General features: G+C 53.6%; 1 protein-coding gene across 2 annotated transcripts; it reads left to right on the forward strand.

Annotated features, from left to right (window-relative positions):
• Positions 1-8: 8 nt before the first annotated feature.
• On the forward strand, positions 9-20,045 carry DCPS (decapping enzyme, scavenger). 2 transcript variants are annotated; one of them, XM_048968602.1, is made up of 8 exons: positions 9-192; positions 279-447; positions 7,915-8,060; positions 12,100-12,213; positions 15,837-15,947; positions 17,827-18,532; positions 18,694-18,791; positions 19,704-20,045. In XM_048968602.1, exons 1-6 carry the CDS (start codon positions 49-51, stop codon positions 18,091-18,093), a joined length of 951 nt encoding a protein of 316 aa, XP_048824559.1. In that variant the 5' UTR covers positions 9-48; the 3' UTR covers positions 18,094-18,532; positions 18,694-18,791; positions 19,704-20,045. The 2 variants fall into 2 exon arrangements, with proteins under 2 accessions (XP_048824559.1, XP_048824558.1); XM_048968601.1 differs by having other exon boundaries at positions 18,694-20,045.
• Positions 20,046-20,065: the final 20 nt, after the last annotated feature.

Consider the following 20,065-nt stretch of genomic DNA (forward strand, 5'->3'; position numbering starts at 1 on the left):
GCGAGGGGGCGCCGTCGCGCGCCGTCTCCACGCCGTTCCCGCGCGGCCATGGCGGACGGCCCGGCCCCGAAGCGGCGGCGGGAGGAGGGCGAGGCGGCCCCGGGCGGCTCTCCGTTCCCGTTGGGCTCCGTGCGGATGCGGCGGCTGCTGCGGGACTCGGCGCGCGAGAAGGCGGCCTTCGTGCACGGCCAGGTACCGGGGAGAGCCCCGTCCCCGCGGCTGCGCGAGGCCGGCTCGGGACGCGGGCTCCCTCCGCGCTCACGGCTGCGCCGCCGCAGGTGTCCGGGCCGGCGGGGGAGGAGACGGACGCCGTGCTGATCCTGGAGAAAACGCCGTTCCGGGAGGAGGAGATCGGGGAGCTGCTGAGGAGGCACGCCAAGCTGGAGCTGCAGACGCGCAACGACATTTACAGCACGTACCGCCTCTACCCGCCCCCCGAGCTGAGCGGTGAGTGCGGGCTGCGCAGGGCCCCCGGCCCTCCGAGCGGAGCGAGCCCGGCACTCGCGGGAGAGGCGCTCCGACGGCTCGGCGTCGCTCCGTGCTGGGAGCTGCGGGCTGCAGGCCGCGCTCCGGTTTGGGGACGGCCGCCGTACCGCGCTGCTGGCTCTTGGTGCGGCCAGGACACGGGTGGCCTTCTGGGCTGCAGGACCGCCCTGCCCTCCTGCCCTGCCTATGCTTTTGGCCCACCAGGTCCCTCTTGGCAGAGCTGCTCTCGGTCAGTTTTTCTCTGGGGTTGCCCCAAGCCAAGTGCAGCTCCTTGCAGGCCCGCTTCTTGAGCCCGTCCCGGTCCCCCTGGATAGCATCTCTTCTGTTGTGTCAGCTGCGCCGCTCAGCTTGGTGTCATCTGCAAACTTGCTGAGGTGCACTCGATCCCATCTGTGTCACTGGGAAAGATGTTGAAGAGTTCTGGTCCCAGGAGAGACCCCTGGGGCACGGAACTCAGCACTGCCTCTGCCTGGATGTAGAGCCTCTGACCACAGCCCCCTGGTTATGACAAGCGCACCAATTCCTCACCCACTGAAGAGTTCATCCTTCAAATCCATATCCTCACCTTTCATAGACTGTTCCTTTCAGGGTGTCATTTTTTGTTCTTTTTTTCCTTGTTGCCTTATGAGGGCAGATAGCTAATGTGCTGGCAATGGGATTAAAGTACTAATCTGCAGCGTGTGCTCCAAATGGGCACCTCGTCTGCCCTTCCTGCTGCTCCCCACTGATTTCACACATCTCTGCATTGCGATTCCCTGATTAACAGCAGAATGTGGCGAGGTCAGCCCAGCAGGTTGAAGATGTCACAGAGCGGTGTTGCCTTGTGAATTGGATTTTCATTGCTATCAAATTGCTTTCCTTACGGAGGGTAGGACTCCTCTCTCAGCCATGCTGATGCTTTGATTTAATGCTGATGTTGGTTTAAATTCTGGAAGTGTAGTGATTGTGTGTCAGCACTTCCATAAATGTGATGATAACCAGACAGGTTTAATGTAGTCAAAATCAATCAAAGCGATAGCCTGAAGGAAGAAGTTGTTGTGGCCCCAAATGGAGTTTTCAGGGCAACGCATCTGTCTTCAGCTTGCATCGCATAGCAGGCAGTGCCGCGTGGCTGTAGAAGCTTGTGCAAAATGTGTTCTTCTGCAGCAGACTTGAAATGAGGAGTTTCAGCCTTAGGATTTCAGCAGCGCCTGATGTCAGTGCTGGCGGTGAGTCGCAGTGGCTCCCACGAGGTGGCATTGCAGGGCTGGGAGCCGAGCCCTGGGAGCTGCCTTGTGGCTGCTGCGTGCTGTCTTGGCATAAAGGCTGTGCGCTCCTATTGTGGTTCTGCTGGCTTCCTTTGGTGGAAGTTTGTTTATTGAATTACCTTTGAAATTGCCGTTCAGAGGTGTCCACGGGAGCTGTGGTTTGTAAGCAACGTGTCTCCAGCACAAAGACAACAGGGGTATCTTTGCCTCCCACTCTGCTGTCGCAAAGCTGTGTCCCTGTGTCGCTCCATGCAGAACAGGGTTGAGCTGGGGACAGTTGGTCTCTCGGATGGCAGCATTGTTAAAATTTCATGAGAAAAAGTGCAGGCAAGGTAAATGCTGAGTGTGACTGGGAGACACCTCCTGGGCCCTCCTGGCAGCCTGAGGGCTGTCTGTTGCTATCAAAGATGTCACATTTCTTCCTATGAAGAGCTGCATTTGCAGATACCTCGCGTGAGATGCTCTCCACCAGCAGCGCTGGCACCCTGGAGCGTTTAGCATCAGATGGAGCATGTTTGGGAGGGGAAAGAAATTGTCCTTTTGAGCTGAGTCATGGCCCAAGAAGGGAGTTGACGCAAGGAATGAAGCTAATAAATGTTAAAATGATGGATGAGAAGTTCCCTGTGGGGCTGTGTACACTGGGAAAACCCTGGACATCAAGTGAGCGTGTGGAGACCCGGCAAGGCATTGGTCCGGTTTGGTCTCTTGGTTGTGGTGTTAAGGTTTTCTCTCCTGGCACTTACAGGTTTGCACTTACAGCCCGCTTAGTTTTGCAGTCGAGGTCTAACGTTGGCATTAAGCTGATCCCCGGGGTCAGTGTCACCCTGAAGAGGAATTCACTGCAGGGATTTTGCAGCAGCCGAGCCCCCACTCTCAATTTCTCCCTTCCCGAGGGTAAAGCTAAACCCCCTGCAGCAAACTGCCTGGAGCGAGGTGCTCACAGCTGCAGGTGACCTGCAGACCTCTGTGCCGTGGCTGAAGCTGGGCCTGCTAACGGCAGCTCTGGGAGGAGCTGGCTCTCATTAGCAGCCCGCAGGTCTGCGCTTTGTGCGGCGCCTTTCTCAATGTCGCCTTTGTGGTCCGTGGCCCCGGAGGCCCTGCAGACAGCTGGGCTTTGGTGAGAGCTGAAAGCGGATATTTTCTTTCCTCTTTTCCCACCTCCTCGTTTAAGCTACTCAGATGCTGTTTCACCCAGGGAGCAAAGCTAATGCAAACTGTGTGCAGTGAAAGCTTGTTTTGTCCTGGTGGTAAAAGAGCCTGCGGGGCTGGGCGAGCCGCTTTGTTTTGTGGCAGGGCGCAGGAGAGGCAGGCTGAGAGGTGAGGGACAGCACCAGGGACATCCCTCCACCCTGAGAGTCAGAATTGCACTCTGCAGCTTGAGGACAGGCTTTGTGGGGCAGGGATTGTGGCAGAGTGGGTCCTGGCTGGAGGACCTCGGCTTGTGCTGCATGTTGTGGCCGCTGGAACAGATGTGCAGTGGATGAAATGGGAAACGCATTTGAAAACCCGCCTAGAGGGTGTGCATCTGAAGGGTAATCCAAGCCCACCTGATGGAGGAGAAGATAATTTGCCATTCAGACCCATCTGAATAAGGAGATGACTTGCTAGTGAGTTGGTTGATATGTCCTCTGACCATAACTGGTCTAACATTGCAAAAGGAGAGCCTTTGCAGCTCCGCTGTGGGCCAGCCACTGAGTGCTGGGTTGTGTTGGGCACAGCTCTGTGGAGCACAGCTGCAAACACTGCCCCACGTCTGCAAAACAGCACAGCATGGGCTGGCAGGGGAATGCAGGGAGAGCCGTCTCACACTAAGTTCCTGCCGTTCCTAAATGCCAGTGCGCTGCCTTCCCTGCCCCTTGCTCCTGCTTGGGTTTAACTGGCAGCTTACCTCTGAAGGTCGGATGTGCTGGCAGAGGAAATCACAGCCCAGGGAGCTGGAGCTGCTTTCACAGCAGGGAAAAGATTTTCCAGGTGCCAGAGGACTGATTGCAAAAGCTCGATGGTTTAAGCAATGCGTTCCCTCCCCGCATCCAGGTCCTGGTGATGCATTTGCTCAGCTGACATCTGTTTAGCAGGCAGCTTGTGTTTTCCAGCACGGTGCAGCCTGGCTGCTGAGAGATGTTGTGTTTCATGGCACCTCGGCCGTGCTCACATAATTCAAGGGCTCTCATCAGTCTGCACTGGAAGGAAGCTTTGTCTGCTGTGCACGATTGGCAGCTACGTGTCACAGCTCCATTTGCAAGCACGTCCTCATGCTGCAGCCTGAAGCTCACCAGCTCAGAGTCTAAAAATGAGCATTACTGACAGACACTCCGACGCAGGGTGGAGAAACTGTGGGAGAAATGGAAGAGTATGGAAGGCAGCGGGGAAACTATTCAGTCATGCAGGAAGTGATACATATTCCTGCATTCCTGAGCCCAGCAAGGATCTGGTTTCAGGCAGCAGGAGCTGGAGAGACGTGCATGAGCTGCATGGACGTCTGCAGCCGAGTCTGCAGTGCTTCCCATGGCTGTGCTGCCGCGCTCCTGGCACAGCGAGCAGGCTGCTTAAATATCATAATGAGACTCTGTGATTGAACAGAAGGCTGGAGCCTGAGCAGCGGGAGCCGTTGGGCTGGAGCCAGGTGGGGGTAGGTGCAGGCAGCTAGGGGAGGGCTGCTCTGCTGGGCAGTGGGCGCCGTTCCTGTGCTGCGCTCCAGCTCTCAAGAGCTGGTGACTCAGATTCTCTTTCCCACACTGCAGCCAGCGCCCACCACGTCCTCTCCATCTCAGGATGAGAAGCAGCGGCCAGACAGCTTGGCAGAGTCCCCAGCAGCACACTTGGCTTGCCCTGGCATGTGCTGGCCTTGGAGAGTGTGAGAGCTCTTGAAAGCGTTCTCCTTTTTGTGTGCTTTTGTCTCGTTCTGCAGTGAAAGCCCCAGAAGCCTGTGATGGAGCACGGCAGTACTGCTGGGGGTGGGGTACGTGGGGTTCATTTGGGGATGCTGTCAGTTGTCATCATGAACAAGGATAAATGGGAAGGGGAGGTTGTGTGCCACTGTGCTTAGATAACTTGGCATTGAAAGGGGAAGCTGAGGATGGTGCAGAAAGGTGTATGCAACATGCAAGATCTTGCAGAGGAAGAACTTGGAAGAGTGCAATCAGTTCTCCCTTCGGCTTTGTGTGCTCAGTTGTAAACCAAAGCACCTGGGCTTCCTATTGGCAAAGGGGGGAAAAGTGTCCCTGCCCCGGGGCTGTTCCTGCCTGCCTGCTTCTCTCAGCTCCTCAGCAGCTTACATTGATTTAAAACAGGTAACAAACACATGGCCATGGCCCTTGTGGTGCTGCCTCCGAATTCTTGAGGGGGGTGAAGAAGTGAGTGGGTTTTTTTGCACTCTCATCAGAGGAGGAGAGGAACTGTTTGGTTCTAGGCAGTCTGAGCTTCATTTCCCTGTGGACGTGGAACTGAAGTCATGGAGCTTTCCCTCAGACACACCCGCTCCCTTTGTAGGGTGATGCCCAGGAATCCAAGTACCTCTGGCACACGTCTATCCAGGATCCTTCCATTTAGACCTCAGTTTTTGGTATTTTTTTAGCTGCCTCCAGCTAACAGTGCTGAGTCCTGGAGTTAAACCACAGCCCTTTTGGGCTGCCATCCCGGAACAGGCTGGCCAACACGACCCAGATGCAGGCAGCGATAAGTGCCAACCATTTACCAACCTGAAAACCACCCGATGTGCACAGCCATGCTTCGCCCCGTTTCCAGGCCAGCACGGATTGCTCCCGTCGTGCTCCAGCCGTGGTGCTTTAGCACACGTGGAGCCTGCTGGGCGCAGGGCAGCTTTCAGAAGGAGACATGAGTGCGGTTGGTGCCAGCAGATGGAAAGGTTCAGCAGTGTGTGCAGTCGTGCTGTGTCTGCAGTGGGGCTGCTCGCCGTTGCACCCTGAGTGCGAGGGCTCGGCCTTTTATCTCCTGCTTTTCTCCAGTGCTTTTTTTGCTTTTTAAAGCAAGGCATGGAGGAGCTGCAGCCTCGTCTTTGGGTATTACATCACCCCGCTCCAAGTGCTAATCGAGCCCTGGAAAACAACCTTGTTTGAACATGTGTACAGTGGGAATCGGACCAGACTGCCCTTGTGGTTTGCATTTTCATATTTCATGTTACCAGCATTTTCCTGTGGATTTCATTAAGCTGGGTTTGGCATGGAATGAAAAGACAGAGTCTCCCAGCTTGTGCAGCGCTGACCTTAAAAAGAACAGAAACCAAAAAACAAAAAAAAGACACCCACCCCGAGTCCTGGCTTTAAGAACAAATAGATATTTATATTCCACGTCTGGCTAGCATATATTCATCTGTGAAGTGTGAGGCACAGCTGCTCGGTGCTGCTGCTTTTTGTGGCAGCAGCAAAAGCCGTTGCAGAGCTTGGGCACAGGCTGGGAAAGCTGCAGGACTTCTGCCCCGTGCGTGGGTCTGATGGCTTCGTTTGGGGTCAGGACGGGGTGTTCTGCCTTCAGTTGTTCAGTGTTCCACCAGCGGGCTGTTGGCTCCTGCAGCTGTCGCACATCCACCCTCGGGCAAGGAGGGATATTTCCCAAGTGCTGCGAGTGAGATTTACTGCTGCCAAGGCCAGAGCTGCCAGGTCAGTGAGGTGCATGCTGGAATCCTGTTCAATGTCATGGAAAATACACCTCCAAGTTCTAATCTCAAAGTAAACAGGGGTTGTTTTCCTTTAGTGAAAGTAACCAGCTGAATGCTCTCTGCTTGCCAGCTGGTGAAGGGGAGCACTGAATCAGCCCTGCGCTCATCCCAGCAGCCGCAGCGCCTTCCAGATGTGTCCCTCTGTCCTTGGCCTCCTGTCCTCAGGGCTGAGCATCCTCATGGCTGGGAGCTTTGGGAGCAGTGCTGCCTGCCATGGATCGTCCACGTGCCCCGTGTCTCCTCTTTTGGGAGGAGAATCTGTGAGTTCAAGGCCATGTGCACAAGGAGGTTTTGTTCCTGCGTGCTGTGCCTGGTGCAGGGTGTGGGCCAGCAGAGAGCCTTTCCTGCAGGGCAGAAGGATGGCCTGGATATCAGGGGCTGCACAGAGCTGCCTCAGGCGCTGTGCTGAAAGAGGCTTTCAGAGGAGCTGCATTGTAAATGCAGGGAGCTTTTGTGCTCACAGCCCCAGTGGGGTGTGACGGAGCAGGATGGGGTCAGAATGGAATTGCTCATCATGGCAGGAGTGCCCATTTCTTCTGCTTTTCTTCCTGTACCCATCTACTGTCGCTTCTGTGGACACCAGCTGTCCCGATGCCTTTGCAGCAGCTTAGCTGCTTGAGCTCACGAGGGGTTGGTGAGGTGCCTGTCCTCCTTTAAAAGCTTTTTGCTCTGCTCCTGTCCTAATCCTGTTCTCTGGGAGCAGGTAGCAGGGTGTGCCCTCAGACACAACTTGGGTGTGCTCAGGAGCTGTGTCAAGTGGAGTTTTGGCTCCTCAACTGCTCAGAAGTAGGCTGCGTCATCTTGGAGCTGGAAGGGGAGCTGAGCTCTGCTTCAGATGGGCTGTTTGCAGTCAGGGAGCGGCTGCGGCTGCCTTCCTTGCTGCTGGGGTTTGGGCAGCTGCACTGAAGCTGCATGCAAGTGGAGGAACAAAACGTCTGGGATTGTGGCTTTCTGCAGGGACAGCGGCTCCTTGTGCAGGCCTGCTGCGTGCAGCCCATGGGATGTCTGCTTTGGAGGATGGAGAGAGTTTCTTGATAGCATCTGATTACCCTCAGGTGGAAAGAATGAGGAACGTGCTTCTCAGCCCCGGGTAGTGCTGCCATGTGCTGCTTCTGTCCTACTTGACTGCACATAAACTTTTCCCTGGGAGCCCCAGATGTGCACTGATGTTGCTGATATATCTGAGAAGTGAGTGTGGGAAAAGTTTCTCCCAGCGTTCCCTTCCACCTGAACTGGAAATACTGGCCCTGGCTGTGCTGTCAGCTTATTGTGTTCCTCTGTGCAGATGCACTGAGCTCCTTTCTGTGATGACAGAAGGAGCCCTGCCGGTTCAAGTGCTTGTTTGCCATCTGTGTCAGCTCTCCCCTGCTATTTTAATGGTATATTTTTGAAATGTGTTAGCGTGGCATTTATTAGAGGGCAAAAACAGGTTTATGAGGAACTAAAGGAAGTAACTCGGGTTTCATCTGTGATTATAATTCAGTAAATATGTTTTTTTTTTCCTAGAGATAAAAGCCACAGTGGTGTACCCTGCCACAGAGAAACACCTTCAGAAGTACCTCCGTCAGGAAGTGCACCTGGTCCGTGAAACCTGGGAGGACTACAAGAACATAACACTGCCCTTCATCCAGTCCCAGAGCTTCAGCATCCAGGTATGGGCGCTGCTGCTTCTCAAGGGTCTGGGGCTACGTGTCCCTCTGCAGGGGTGGAGAGCCTGCAGGAGGAGGTGCTTCAGGCCCTGCTGTGGTGACCCTCGCTGTGACAAACACGGCGAGTTCTGTTTGCAGTGGTACCAGAGTGGATTTGCATGATGAGAATTGAGAGCAGGGTTCTCAACTGGATTCTTGTTTTGCAGTAGTCTCCGTTTTGGTTTTGGTACTGCACAGCTGCCAGAGGCTGCACCTCCAGGAGCTGTTCTGGGCCTTGTGTGTCGCCTTCCTGGCATGCTGGTCTCCCATTCCTTTGGCCAAATGAGAGCTGACAGTGCCTTGAAGTCAACAGTCTCTGCAGATCTTGATGTTTGCAGGAGCTCTGGGGATGGAAGCAGAGCTCTGCCTGTCTTTGGCCTCCCTCTTTAACCTGCTGGGCTGTCAGATGTCTCCTCGAAGCCTGGACTGCAGGCAGATGAATCAGCAGAGCTCTGCCCCGTCTCCCTGCTGGCTGCTCCATCCGTGTGTTGTCAGCTCTGTGGTCTTTCACCCTCTCTTCTAACACGCCTGTTTCTCAGACGTGACCGGCAGCAGAGCTGTGAAGTTTGGGATCTGTGATGCTGACTGTTTCCCTGAGAACACCCACTTAACTGCTGCACTTTCTCGAGGCTGTCTGACCTTTTTGGTAAGCACAGCAGTGCTAAGCAGGGCTCTTTCCCCAGGCTCTCCCAGTAGAGCTCTCCTTCTGTTCTTCGGTAGCACTGCTACATCATTATAGAAAAGCTCTTCCTTTGGAGATTTATCCAGTGTGCCCTTCTCAAGGCTCCTGGAGACCTGCTGTGTCGGGACACTTCTTCTCTCTGAGGGTGGAATTGGTGCACTTTGCTGGGCCTTGTGGGAGTCTCTTGGGTGCTTTGAAATGGGAAGACCTAGACTGTGCTTGGATTCCTTGCATCACAACTCACTCCTAGTGCTTTGCATACAACTGCTCTGCCTTCCAGTCTTCCAGTTCATATCCCACGTGCAGGAGCTGAATTTTTGGGCTGCCTCTCACCACCAGCAGCGGCAATGCACTCGTTTCTTGTTTTCCCTTTTTTGACTGCTCCTCTCTTCCACATCTTTATAGGCTGAAGGAACAAAAGTCTGTAGGGGCAATTCATGCCAACCTGTACAGATGAGGGAATAAAACGAATCCTAGCAATGTCAAGCTTACTCGAGTAATTGATTACTGCTCTTTTGGTGCATTAAAAGCAACTCATTGCTTATGTATCTAATCTGTGCAGCCACTGCCGTGAAAAGGAAACCATCAAGCAAACCAAGTGGCTCTTAGAGCCAGGCAATAGCTCCTGCATCCTCTCCCTGGTGATGCTGCTTCTGCACCTTGCTGATGAGCGAAGTGTGCGCCCTTTCCAGCTGACTGCAGGTGAGGGTCTGTCGAGGCTATTCATTAAAAATAAGCTCCTTTGTCTCAAATGAAAGACAGACAACCACAGACCTCATGTGTCCCCTCCTCACATCTTTCTCTTACTGATTTAAACTGCAGCAGACTGGCTGTGGGTTTGCTGTTGTACTCTGATCACTTGCAGCTGATGTGAATCTTGCTTTGTGCATGGAGTTCCAGGAGGCATCCTGCAAGCTGCAGCGTGCTCCATTACTCCTTGCTCACCCACATTTGTTCCCTCCATCATTCAGTTTTCTTGCCAGCAGTTGGACTGCAACACCCCTAATTTATAGGAAGCATTTATTAGCTGGAGAAACAAAAGAGTGTATTTCACCTGATAGCAGCCTGCACAAATGTTTTCTCCGTGTCTTTGCTCTGCAGGCTAAGTTCTGTGACACAGCAGCTGCCCTCAGCAGTACGAGGTCTCTCTACCTGTTCCACCGAATGCTTGTGAGCTGATTTCTGCATGAAGGAGGTAGATGGAAGCATGTTCCTGCCAACCTTGGGAGCAGCTGCCTTATCTGTGCTTGGCGATCTTGGTCTGAGCATCGGTCCTCTGAGATTTGATAATGCAGTTTCTTGTCTTTATCTAATTGGTTTTGTCAAAAGGAAGAGGAAATGTGAAAGGCAGAAGTATTGGAGGACTACAGAGGAGGCTCTGTTTTCTGCCTGGAGGATGCAAATTCTGGCTGCTTTCAGCATAATAGTTTTATTGTAGTGCCAGCTTGTGGACGTGTTGTCCTCCCCAGGCTTGTGCTGGAAAGAGCAGGAGCAGCCAGCTGATGACTGCTGGTCATCATGGGGCAGCAGCAGTTTATGGCTCTGCTCATCCTGTATGTGAGCTTATTGGGGTACCCACAGGTTGGCACTGCTCAAAAGAGGCGGCGTGAAAAAGTGAGTGGCAAACTTTCATTTCCTTCTGAGCTTCCTCCCCTGCCTTTCTCACAGGGTCACAGAGCACAGCAGTCTTGTGCCATGTGTTCCATAATCTCTGAGAATCTCTCTGGGATGTTATCGCTAGGGAGGAAAGAGTGGGAACTTAAGAAAGAAAAGGATCGAGGCTGGGGAGGTTTGTTTGTCCCTAAGGAGATATATTCAGGTCAGTTCACTACGATCCTGAGTTTTGATTAGATTAATTAAACTCCTGACAGAGTTCCCAGCAGGGCTGTCTTTCATCTCGAGCATCTGTTGCACACAGCAGCCACTGAGCCAGCTTGCTCAGTGTGTCTGCAGGGCTGGCAGTGGCTTGGTGCTTCCACTCCCCCCGGGACAGCAGCAGTGTGTTGTACCTAAGCTCCATGGGAAGGTGAGCGTGGTGGTGATCAGCACTGTGTGCAGTTCAGTTGTTTGCCGTATCCGTAAAGCTGAAACAACTGTGGCACTTCTACAGCCTGGTTGTTTCAGGGAAGGCTTTCTGCAGTGGAAGGGCCACTGGCGTTTCAAAATGATTGCAGCTTTCGAAGCCCAGCCAATTTCTGCTGCCTTGCTTTTTTTCTCTAGAGACCTGATTAATGCTGGAAGTCTGAAACTCCAAGAACTGCTAGCATTTAGAAGCCAACTTGCAGCTCCCTCTGTGAAAGAGGACCTTTGTGTTTGGCAAGAGGGCAGGTGGGCAGCTTGTAACCAGGACAGGCAGTCTTCAAGCGTGAAGGTGCTTTCTCTGTCATGTCTCGTCAGTTATCCCTGTTGGAGAGTGGAGACTTGTCTCTGCGTGGTGCTTTGCTCTCAGGAGCTCTTCCTCTGCAGAGTCTGAGCTCCCACGTCCTCCTGCTCTCCCTCCCAGCAGCCCAGCGAGGAATGCAGGGGATAACCAGAGCAAGGATTGCTGGCTGTTGGAGGCCGAAGCTTTAAATATAGAGGAAGAAGAGCGGTGAGCTCTTTTCTAACCAGTCAGGAAACGTGACTTGCCCAAGAAAACACAGGCCTCTCGTCCTGGCCCGCAGAGTGCTGGCTGCCAGCAGCAGGAGCCCCGTCCAGCCTCAGCCTTGCAGCAATCTGCTGCTTCCCTTCCCAATGGAAAAACCAGCCGGGTTTCCTCTCCACAGCTCGTTGTAAAGGTTTCAGGACAGCGTGGGGCATGAAAGGTGTATGGAGGCAGCGCCAGGCCCTGCGGGAGCTGAGCTCAGCCTCTGCAGGCCCCAGGGCTCTGGCTGCTGGCTGGGAGCATCGTGAGCTCTGTGGGCGTGATGGAGAATTGCAAGACCCCGTTGGGCAGAATTATCTCCAAATCCTCTTACAAGCAAATACAGCAGTTTCTAAACCATCTCTGTCCAATGCCTCATCTCCAGCTGTGGCTGATTCTTAATGCTCGAGAGGACAACAAAAATCCCTGAATAATTCAGCGAGGCAGTGGGGCCGCGCCATGCAGCGGGGTCAGAGGGTATCTTTTAACTGAAGTGCCTGTAATAGCCTGGAGTTTGTTGGAGTGTGCTATGGGTAATTAACTGCAAATGTTGTTGGCCATGAAATTATTTGGTCGTCTTTTTTTTTTTTTTTTTTCACGTTCTGCTTGCAATGCATACAGACTAATCCATGAGCCTGGGCTAAATGTGCCTGAGCTTTTTGCTCTGCTGGTTTCTAAATCACATGTTTCTCTTTCAGTGGGTGTATAATATCCTGGAGAAGAAAGCTGAGGCTGATCGAATCATCCATGAAAACCCAGACCCTTGCAATGGCTTTGTTCTAGTTCCAGATTTTAAGTGGAATCAAAACCAGGTTTGTTTGCTACTCTTGGTTTTGAAGGGATGCTGCTTGTTGAGAGGCATTACAGAGGAAATGTCCACTTTGGTGTCACTAATAGCACATTAATGAAACCTCTAGTAGAGGAATGCATCCTTCCTGTTCACACTAATTAAGCAATGATGTTACCAGTGACTCAGGGCCTTTTAGGATGTGCTAATGGTGGACACTGCAAAACGCAGGCTGTCCTCACTGCTGCTCAGTGATTTATTTATTAGCTTCACTTTCTCTTTCCTGTGTTAGCCCGAGTGCTGTCTTGATGTGTTGGAACCGAAATCCAGCTGCCTGTTGTTCCTGATGGATTCCTTTGTTTGGGTTTCTGTCAGCCTAAATATTAGGCATAAATCAGGCAGATGTGTCGTCCTTCCAATTAACTCTCCTCACACAATATTAAACAGATGGCTGTTAGCTTATGAGCAGCTGCTTAACCCCTCGCTGGAGTGGCCACTTGTTGAGATTCAGAGGTTTTAGCCCGGGCTGTAATCCTAAATTGAGTGGCTCATTATTTCTTTTGACTCTGGCTCGATTCATGTGGCACTTCTATGGCCTGGAGACATCAAGGCCCGCGGCGTGCCTGCAGAGATGAAATGCCCCAGGCTCAAAGAAGCAGGGCTCCAAGCCTCGTGGAGTCAAAAAGTCCCCTTCGTGTTTCTGATCCTCAGAACCTCTCTGTGGGTGGCACCGAGGGAAAGTTTGATGAAAACGTGGAAATGGGAACTAAAAATAACCCTTCTAAGCTCTTAGCACAGCATGATTCTGTATCTCTGTGCTGAGCGCGGGCTGGGGGCAGGAGGGAGGCAGGAGAGCCGACTTCCATCTGGTGCTGGATTGCCTGGGGCTTTGGGAGGTGAGGACAGGTAAGTTACTGCAGGGCAGTCCATGCAAACCTGGAATTCCCCGCACGTCAGCTGTTCTAAAAATCCCATGCCTTGTTGCCGTGGGGTAACTGAGCTTTGATTTCTGTTGCCCAGCACCCTGCAAGAAGGTGGCAGCAATGCAGTGATCCTGGGAAGTTAATTCTCAGCAATGTGCTCTTTTCTCTGAGCAGAGCCTCGCTGTAAATGCTTTCTCTCCAGAACCAAGCTGTGCAGCTCACTGCAGTGTTGAAGACAGATGAGCTTGAAGCTGTAGCCAGATTTCTCTACAGACCTGCTGTGTGCAGTGCAGTTAGGGAGCACCTGCATGGCAGGATGTGTCTGTAGGGGAGGTTTCCCATGCTGCTGTGGTTTGCTTGTGATCCAAACAGGATCTTCTTGATTTTTTCCCCATGGCTGCACTCTCTGGGTGCTCTCACTGCCTCTGCAGCAGCACAGCCACGTCCCCAGGGCAGGGGCTGCTCTCAGTCCCTGCAGGCACTGTGGGAGTGCTGAGCTGGGGGCTTGTGCTCCATGCAGCTGCTTCATCCCCACTGATAGGAGCTGTTGACAGCTGGGTGCTCTCTGAGTTTTAAAAAGCAGAGATCTGGACTCCTGCCTTATTTGCATGATTCCTTACCCTGAGAGAAGGGCTTGGACTTGATATCTTTGCGATTCTGGCTGCCAGGATCCATACCCCTTGTGCTGCCTGTCTCTTCCCAGCAGGGGTGTTGTGTTGAGCAGGGTGTGTGCGTGGCTCCTCGCTGAGGCCGTCATCAGGAAGGTTAGAGCTGGTTTTCCTGCTCTTGGGCAGCTGGATGTGCGCTCAGTAGTGTCTTTTAAGTGAGACATTGCCATAAATGAATGGTATTCAGAGAGAAACTGAACAGGTTTGAATCCAGCGTGTCTCAAGACCTAAAGTATTAGATGAAACATGGGATCTGTCAGATCAGATCTCATCCCTGCAGCTGCACTTCAGAGCCGCTGGCCGTTCCCATTTCGGCTCATCCAAGTATCCGTGGGCTGCTGAATTAAATGAGGGTGGTGAGGCTGGGCTCCCAGCAGCGCTGTGCAAACCTCCCTGCAGCTCAGGTTCGGAGTTCTGTCCAACAGCATCGCGCTGTGCTAGCGTAGCAGTTTGCTAAATGTGGATTCACCTGTCGTTGCTTCGGGCTGATGGATGGAGGAGGATTCCCTGCCTGTGTGCTGCTGCTCGCTGCCTCTGCCTGCTGCTGGGCGGCTGGCCAGGAGCGACCGTGCTTCGTGCTGGGAAGGGGGTACCTGAAAGTGCAGCAGCAGCAGCGTGGCAGCTCGGCGGTGCAGAGCAAGCGAGTCCTGGTTAGACGTGGTGCTGACAGCCCCCTTTGGATCCCTCCAGCTTTTCTCAAGCCCACAGGAGCCCCGAGGCGTTGCCTGAAATGGTGCCGTGCATGACATCATTGAGGGCCTTTTTAGCAACAGGCGTATTTGTTTCAAACAGCAACGTACAGATGTTCTAAGGAGAGGGGATGTTTGCTTTTCCCCTGTGAGCCAGCTCTGGTTTGAAGAGGACAAACTGAGAGGCCATCTTCCTCTGGAGCTGTGCTGCTGTGAGAGCCGGGTCACAGCACGAGAACGGCTTTGCTGGCTGGATGCAAATGAAGCTTTGTATTTCGAGTCCCAGGGCAGAGCTCTTCAAGCATCTTTTGGCACAAACATCTGTTTTCAAATAGCCAGATGGATTGCTTATAACTCTGAAGAGATCTGCTGGGCTGTAGATATCCAAACCCTTTGCTACACAGTGTTTATATTGTTAGAAAGCCACTAACTAAACTGAAGGAGACAGGGATGAAGTGCTGCGGAAAGGGGCTGGACTTTGCAGGACATTTGGTTTTGGAAATGCAGGCAGTTGAGGAAATAGCCTCGAGCAGCTGCTTGCCAGCACACGGTGCAGGGAGCACAGGTAGGCTTGGGTGTGAGAGACTCTCAGCTGCAGATATTGCTGAAGAACATCAGTGTTAATCGTGGTGTGGGAGCCTGTCTTGTCCTGGCTGCCTCCGTGTTCAGTCTGATCCCTGTACAGGAGACTTCATCTCTGTGTTTATTATCTCCTGGGCAGCAGTGCCACAAAACCATTTGACTGATTTATTTTTTTTTTAATATATAATGATCCACGACCTTTTGTTTCACTGAACATTTAATTCAGTAAATTGCTTCCGGAGATGGCAAAGGTTGGTCTGAGCGCTGCGGGGCGGCTGTATGTCACTGTGGGGCTGTCAGGTGACAGATGAACACTTGAAAATAGTTATTTATAAAACTGGAGTCACTGGAAAACGGACCACTGTTTGTACAGAGGCAATAGGGGAAGCTTTTCATTCGGAAAAATCTACAGTCGCAGCTTTGGCTGCTGGAATTCACTGCAAATCCTCTGCTGAGCGCGGAGATAAGCCACCCTCCTGCTCTGCAGAAAGGCTGAGCTCAGCACTGCAGTTCAGTTCCCTGCTGCCTAGGCAAGTGCTGCACCTCTGCTGCCCTGTGAGGAAGGTTTAGTGTGCTGTGCACTTGGACAGGTGCTTCTGAAGTGTTTGAGGAGACGTTACTGGGGTTCGGAGCTAGGATCCACCTAGCCTGGAGTTTGGTGAAAGAAGTCAGCAGATAAGTGTGTGTGCACATTACAGCACAGCCCAGAAAGCTCTGCACCGTGCTTGAGCCTCCACCTGCTTTCTGCTGTAGGCATCGTTCTCCTCTGTTTCTGCCTCTCCACAGCTCGAGGACCTCTACCTGATAGCCCTCATTCACCGCCGCGGTGTGAAGTCTCTCCGGGACCTCACAGCAGAGCACCTCCCTTTGCTGAGGAACATCCTGCAGGAGGGCAAGGTGAGTGCAGGAAGGCACAGCGAGCTGCTGCAACTCCCTGCCTCGGCTCCTGGCACCTGCTGTGGCTGCCTGGTTTGGCAAAGAGCCGTTCTCTGTGTGGACACCAAAGCTGATGATCACTTCTCCCTCCTGAGCTCCTCCCCATCGTTCCCCTGCAATACAAGCCCTATTGCAACCAGGGGCATTGCTTAATAGGTGGAGGTGACTTTCCTCCTTGCATTGCACCCTGTGGTATGAGCTGCCTGTGGAGGATGTTGCCTTGCTCTTGCAGTGCTGCTGTGCTGTGTTGTGTGACTGTGCGATGTGGGGATGCATCACAGTGCAGCACCAGGCCCTGGGAAGAGCTGAGAGGGGGAAATGGAGCAGGGTGATGAAAAGAGGGCACTTTAAATCCTCTTTGTGCTTCAACTCGTATGCTCTTGAGGCCAGATACGTCGCAAGTGTCCTGAACTGCTCCAGGCGCTGAGCAGGGCTTGGTGCCCAGCAAAGCAGCAAGTCTCCACAGGGCCATGGGAAGCATTTGCTGATTTCCTCTCCTCCTCAGTTTAGACCCTCTCATGGGAGATGGTGGGGGGAGGTGTGAATGCCTCCCCTGCCCGTTTCCCTTCCTGAGACTGCAGCAGAGCCTGCCCAGCAGGCGATGTGCTCTGTGCTTGCCTTACAAGGGTCTGTCAGCTGGGAAACCCCTCCCAGTGCTGCCCTGCGCAGCCTGGCCACACTGCATCAATGCTGGAGGCCTTGGTGGCCTCTCTTTCCTCCTGCAGCCACCAGGCATCCATTTGCACATCACCATGGTGGTGCTGAGCACTCATGCTGGGGCTGAAGCTCTCCTCCACGGCCTGAGAACAGACATATATTTCTGCTGCTGCCTTTGGCCTCACTCTGTTCCATCTCGTGTCACTGCAGTGCGTTCTAGGAGAAGGGAGCATCTTTTTGGAATGGGCTGGAGAGGTGTGGATGTGTCTGGGAGTCCACCCATCCCTCTGGAGCAAAGCCTTGCTCTTCTTTAAGAAGAAAACACCCTCTTCCTCTTGGCAGCCAGGCTGGGAATGAAATCTGAGCGCTGCCTGCCTTGGAACTGGGACTTTTTACTGCGGCCAGCAAGCTCCTCACCTCTCTCCCCTTTCAGAAGTGTCTGGTACAGCTTTGTCTGCACTGAGCTCAGAGTCGAGCTCATCCTCCTGTGTGTGCTAGCAGCTGCCTTTGTAACCTCCCGGCCATTTTCTCTGGCTGGTGGCTGTTCCAGGGCACGCTTGGTAATGGGCCGTGTAGATCAATGTGTGATAGTTCCCTTCACTGCATTGGAAATTTGGAAAGTAATTGCACTAGGGAAAGCAGAGATTAATTAAGAGATTAGTCAGGGGATTGCAGTGTGCTGAGCAGCAAACCGAGCCCTTGTGTTGGAGTTTGCCGTTGCTGTTTATAGCTTTAATTACACTGGCTGGTAACGGGATCCTGTAACTTGCTGAGTGAGCCGGGGAGATAAGGGAGGAATGGAAAACAATGGGAGCAGGGAGCACGTCCTGTTACGGAGAAGCGGGGCTGGCAGGAAGGGCTTCTGCCTCTCTCTGTTTCCCCGTCCCTTTCTGTAAGGAGGGAGGAAGCAGCGCTCATCTCGCTTCGCCTCTCCCTTCCTATGGGCTCAGCGCTCCCCTGGCTGTGGGCAGTGGTGCGAGCAGAGCTCTCCTCTTGCCAGGTGTTCATTCAGCAGCTTCCCTCCATGTTTTCGATGCCCGAACCTTCTCTGGTTTAGGTCCTGCAGGCACATTCCTGATGGCCACAGGCTTCGGCCGCTGGCTCCACCTTTCTCCCCACACCTGGGGGCTCTTTTTCCACCCCCCGGCTCTTCCCCCCCTCACTGACCCGTGTGTGTCTGTAGGAAGCCATAGCAAAACGCTTTGGTGTGCCCGGATCCCAGCTCCGCATCTACCTGCACTACCAGCCCTCCTACTACCACCTGCACGTGCATTTCACCGCCCTGGGCTACGATGCTCCGGGCAGCTCTGCTGAGAGAGCCCATCTGCTGGAGGACGTCATCGACAACCTGCTGCTGGATGCTGAGTTCTACCAGAAGCGGGCGCTGACCTTCGCCCTGCGGGCTGACGAACCCCTGCTGAAGAAATTCCAGGAGGCAGGAAGAGCGTGAGCTGGCAGAGCCAAACGTGGAGCTGCTTTTTTATCTTTTTATCCTGTGATTTTTGTTTTGAGAGTTTTGTCGCTTTTTGGTTTTTTTATACTCGGGTTTTGTACGAAATTGGGGCTGTCAGCCCATTGCTATGGCAACTGCTCCGTAAGTCAATTAAAACCTTGATTGGGTAACCCTGGTGGTGTGTTGGTTTTTTAAGCAGACACAGCAGCAGCCTGGGCTCCTCTGAGGGACTGCGACAGGAGGACCTGTGCCCATCCACCTTCAGCCAGTTCTCCATGCCATGGTGTTCTCCAGAGCCCTGGAAATGGTGGCATGGGAACGAGGTCATGGAATCGTGGAATCGCATGGAATCTGCCCACACTCTGCTTCCTCACCGAGGGACAAAACCTCTGAAAACTGCATGAGTTCTCACTGCCAGCGAGGGCTCTGGTTTCTGGTCAGTCGGTAACCAGGGGTGTAATTGCAGGCATCATATTGCTGCCCATCCTGCTGTCTGCTCCTTTCGGCTTTCTGCTGGCTTTCCTTTTCACTTTTCTTTTTGCTGACTCCTTTGCTCTGGGGGCAAAAAAAAAAATAACTGCAGTTCCTTGTTTCCAGGGCTGCTCTGTAATGGAGTGATCCCGAGCCTGCTGGATGCAAGTCACATCACAAGAGATGCCCGGGGCTTTGTTCTCATCTGATGAATAAAAATTCAGGTCAGGCCGTTCCCTGGTACCTTTTAGCAGCAGGGAGAGGCAGAGCATCTGAATGCAGCCAACTCTTGTCAGATTTGGTTATTTTTTGCAAAAATGCAGCGTGTGGCTGAGGAGGGCAGGGGTAACCTGTTAGGGGAGTTTTCTTGTTGCCCGTTTCCCACAGGCCGTGCAGAGCAGAGCACATCTCTGCTTGCATCAGAGCTGCCTTAGGAACTGAGGAACAGATCTGGGGGTGTTGCTGTGGCTGCCCCCAACCTTGCACCCCTACACTTAAACCCTTTCATTGCTAGGATTCCCCCTGACCCGATAGCCACGATTTTGTTTTATTTTTGCCTTTTTTCTTTCAATTGCTCTGCACAGACCAACTTCACTGGCTGTTTATCCCTGCTGTGCTTCCTACGTTAAATATCAGGGCAGGGTGCAGTCATTAACAATGGCTAACGACCCGGCAAACACTTGTGGTGCTCTGCTAACACAGCAAATCCCTTTCCGAAAAGGTTTTCTATCTGGGGAGAGGCGCTGTGCAGTGCTGCCTTTGTCCCTTTTGTCCCCTCCATCCCCTCTCCGGTGTCCTTTGGCCGCTACCCGCACCGACGGCAGAGGTGGGGGCACCTCTTCACCTCCTGTGACACACTGCACTGACCCGGCTTCTTTGGGAGCCTTAAGTGTTGCATCGCACCGTAACGGCTCCATCGCACCGCTGGGCCAGCTGTAGCCAACCACTGTGCCTGCATCGTGCCGTCCTCGTGGCACCGTGGCGGAGCAGCCGAGGACCGGCGGGCACAGAGCTGCCCTGGGGAGCGCAGCCATGCGGCCGCGCCGCTCCTTGCGCCTCTGGAGCGTGGTAAAAACAGGCATTTGGGACGCGTTATTACTGCTGGAGTTTTATTGAACGCCGTTTATTGTTTTCAGATGCAATAAATCTAGCGGGAGAACCCAAGAGACTGATGGATCTAAATATCCTTCGAGCAAGCCCAGCTCCCCCGCTGAGCCGCGGCCTCACTAATTACCCCCGGATCAGCTGCGAGCCGACAGTAATTAAGGCGCAATTACGGACAGCTGCTCTGCCTCCATCGGCCCCGCGTGAGCGCGCGTGGGGTCTCGGCGCGGATGGATCCCCGGCAGCGGAGTGCGGCCACGAGTCCGGCCGGCAACGCGGACCGGCAGGGGCTGCTCTCCCCCCCTGGAGCCCCCGCGACCCCCCGCGCTGCCCGAGCCTCCCGCCGCCGCCCTTGAGGAGCTACGGGACCCCCCCCCCCCATCATCGCACGGTG

Source organism: Lagopus muta, chromosome 22 (genome assembly GCF_023343835.1).
Source record: "Lagopus muta isolate bLagMut1 chromosome 22, bLagMut1 primary, whole genome shotgun sequence".
Taxonomy (NCBI): domain Eukaryota; kingdom Metazoa; phylum Chordata; class Aves; order Galliformes; family Phasianidae; genus Lagopus; species Lagopus muta.

Bases quoted from the DNA above. Each gene is read 5' to 3' on its own strand.
- DCPS (XM_048968601.1), top strand. From the start codon at position 49: ATGGCGGACGGCCCGGCCCCGAAGCGGCGGCGGGAGGAGGGCGAGGCG. The intron at 12,214-15,836 runs GTTTGTTTGCTA...GCCTCTCCACAG, and splicing joins TTAAGTGGAATCAAAACCAG to CTCGAGGACCTCTACCTGAT. The intron at 15,948-17,826 runs GTGAGTGCAGGA...GTGTGTCTGTAG, and splicing joins ACATCCTGCAGGAGGGCAAG to GAAGCCATAGCAAAACGCTT.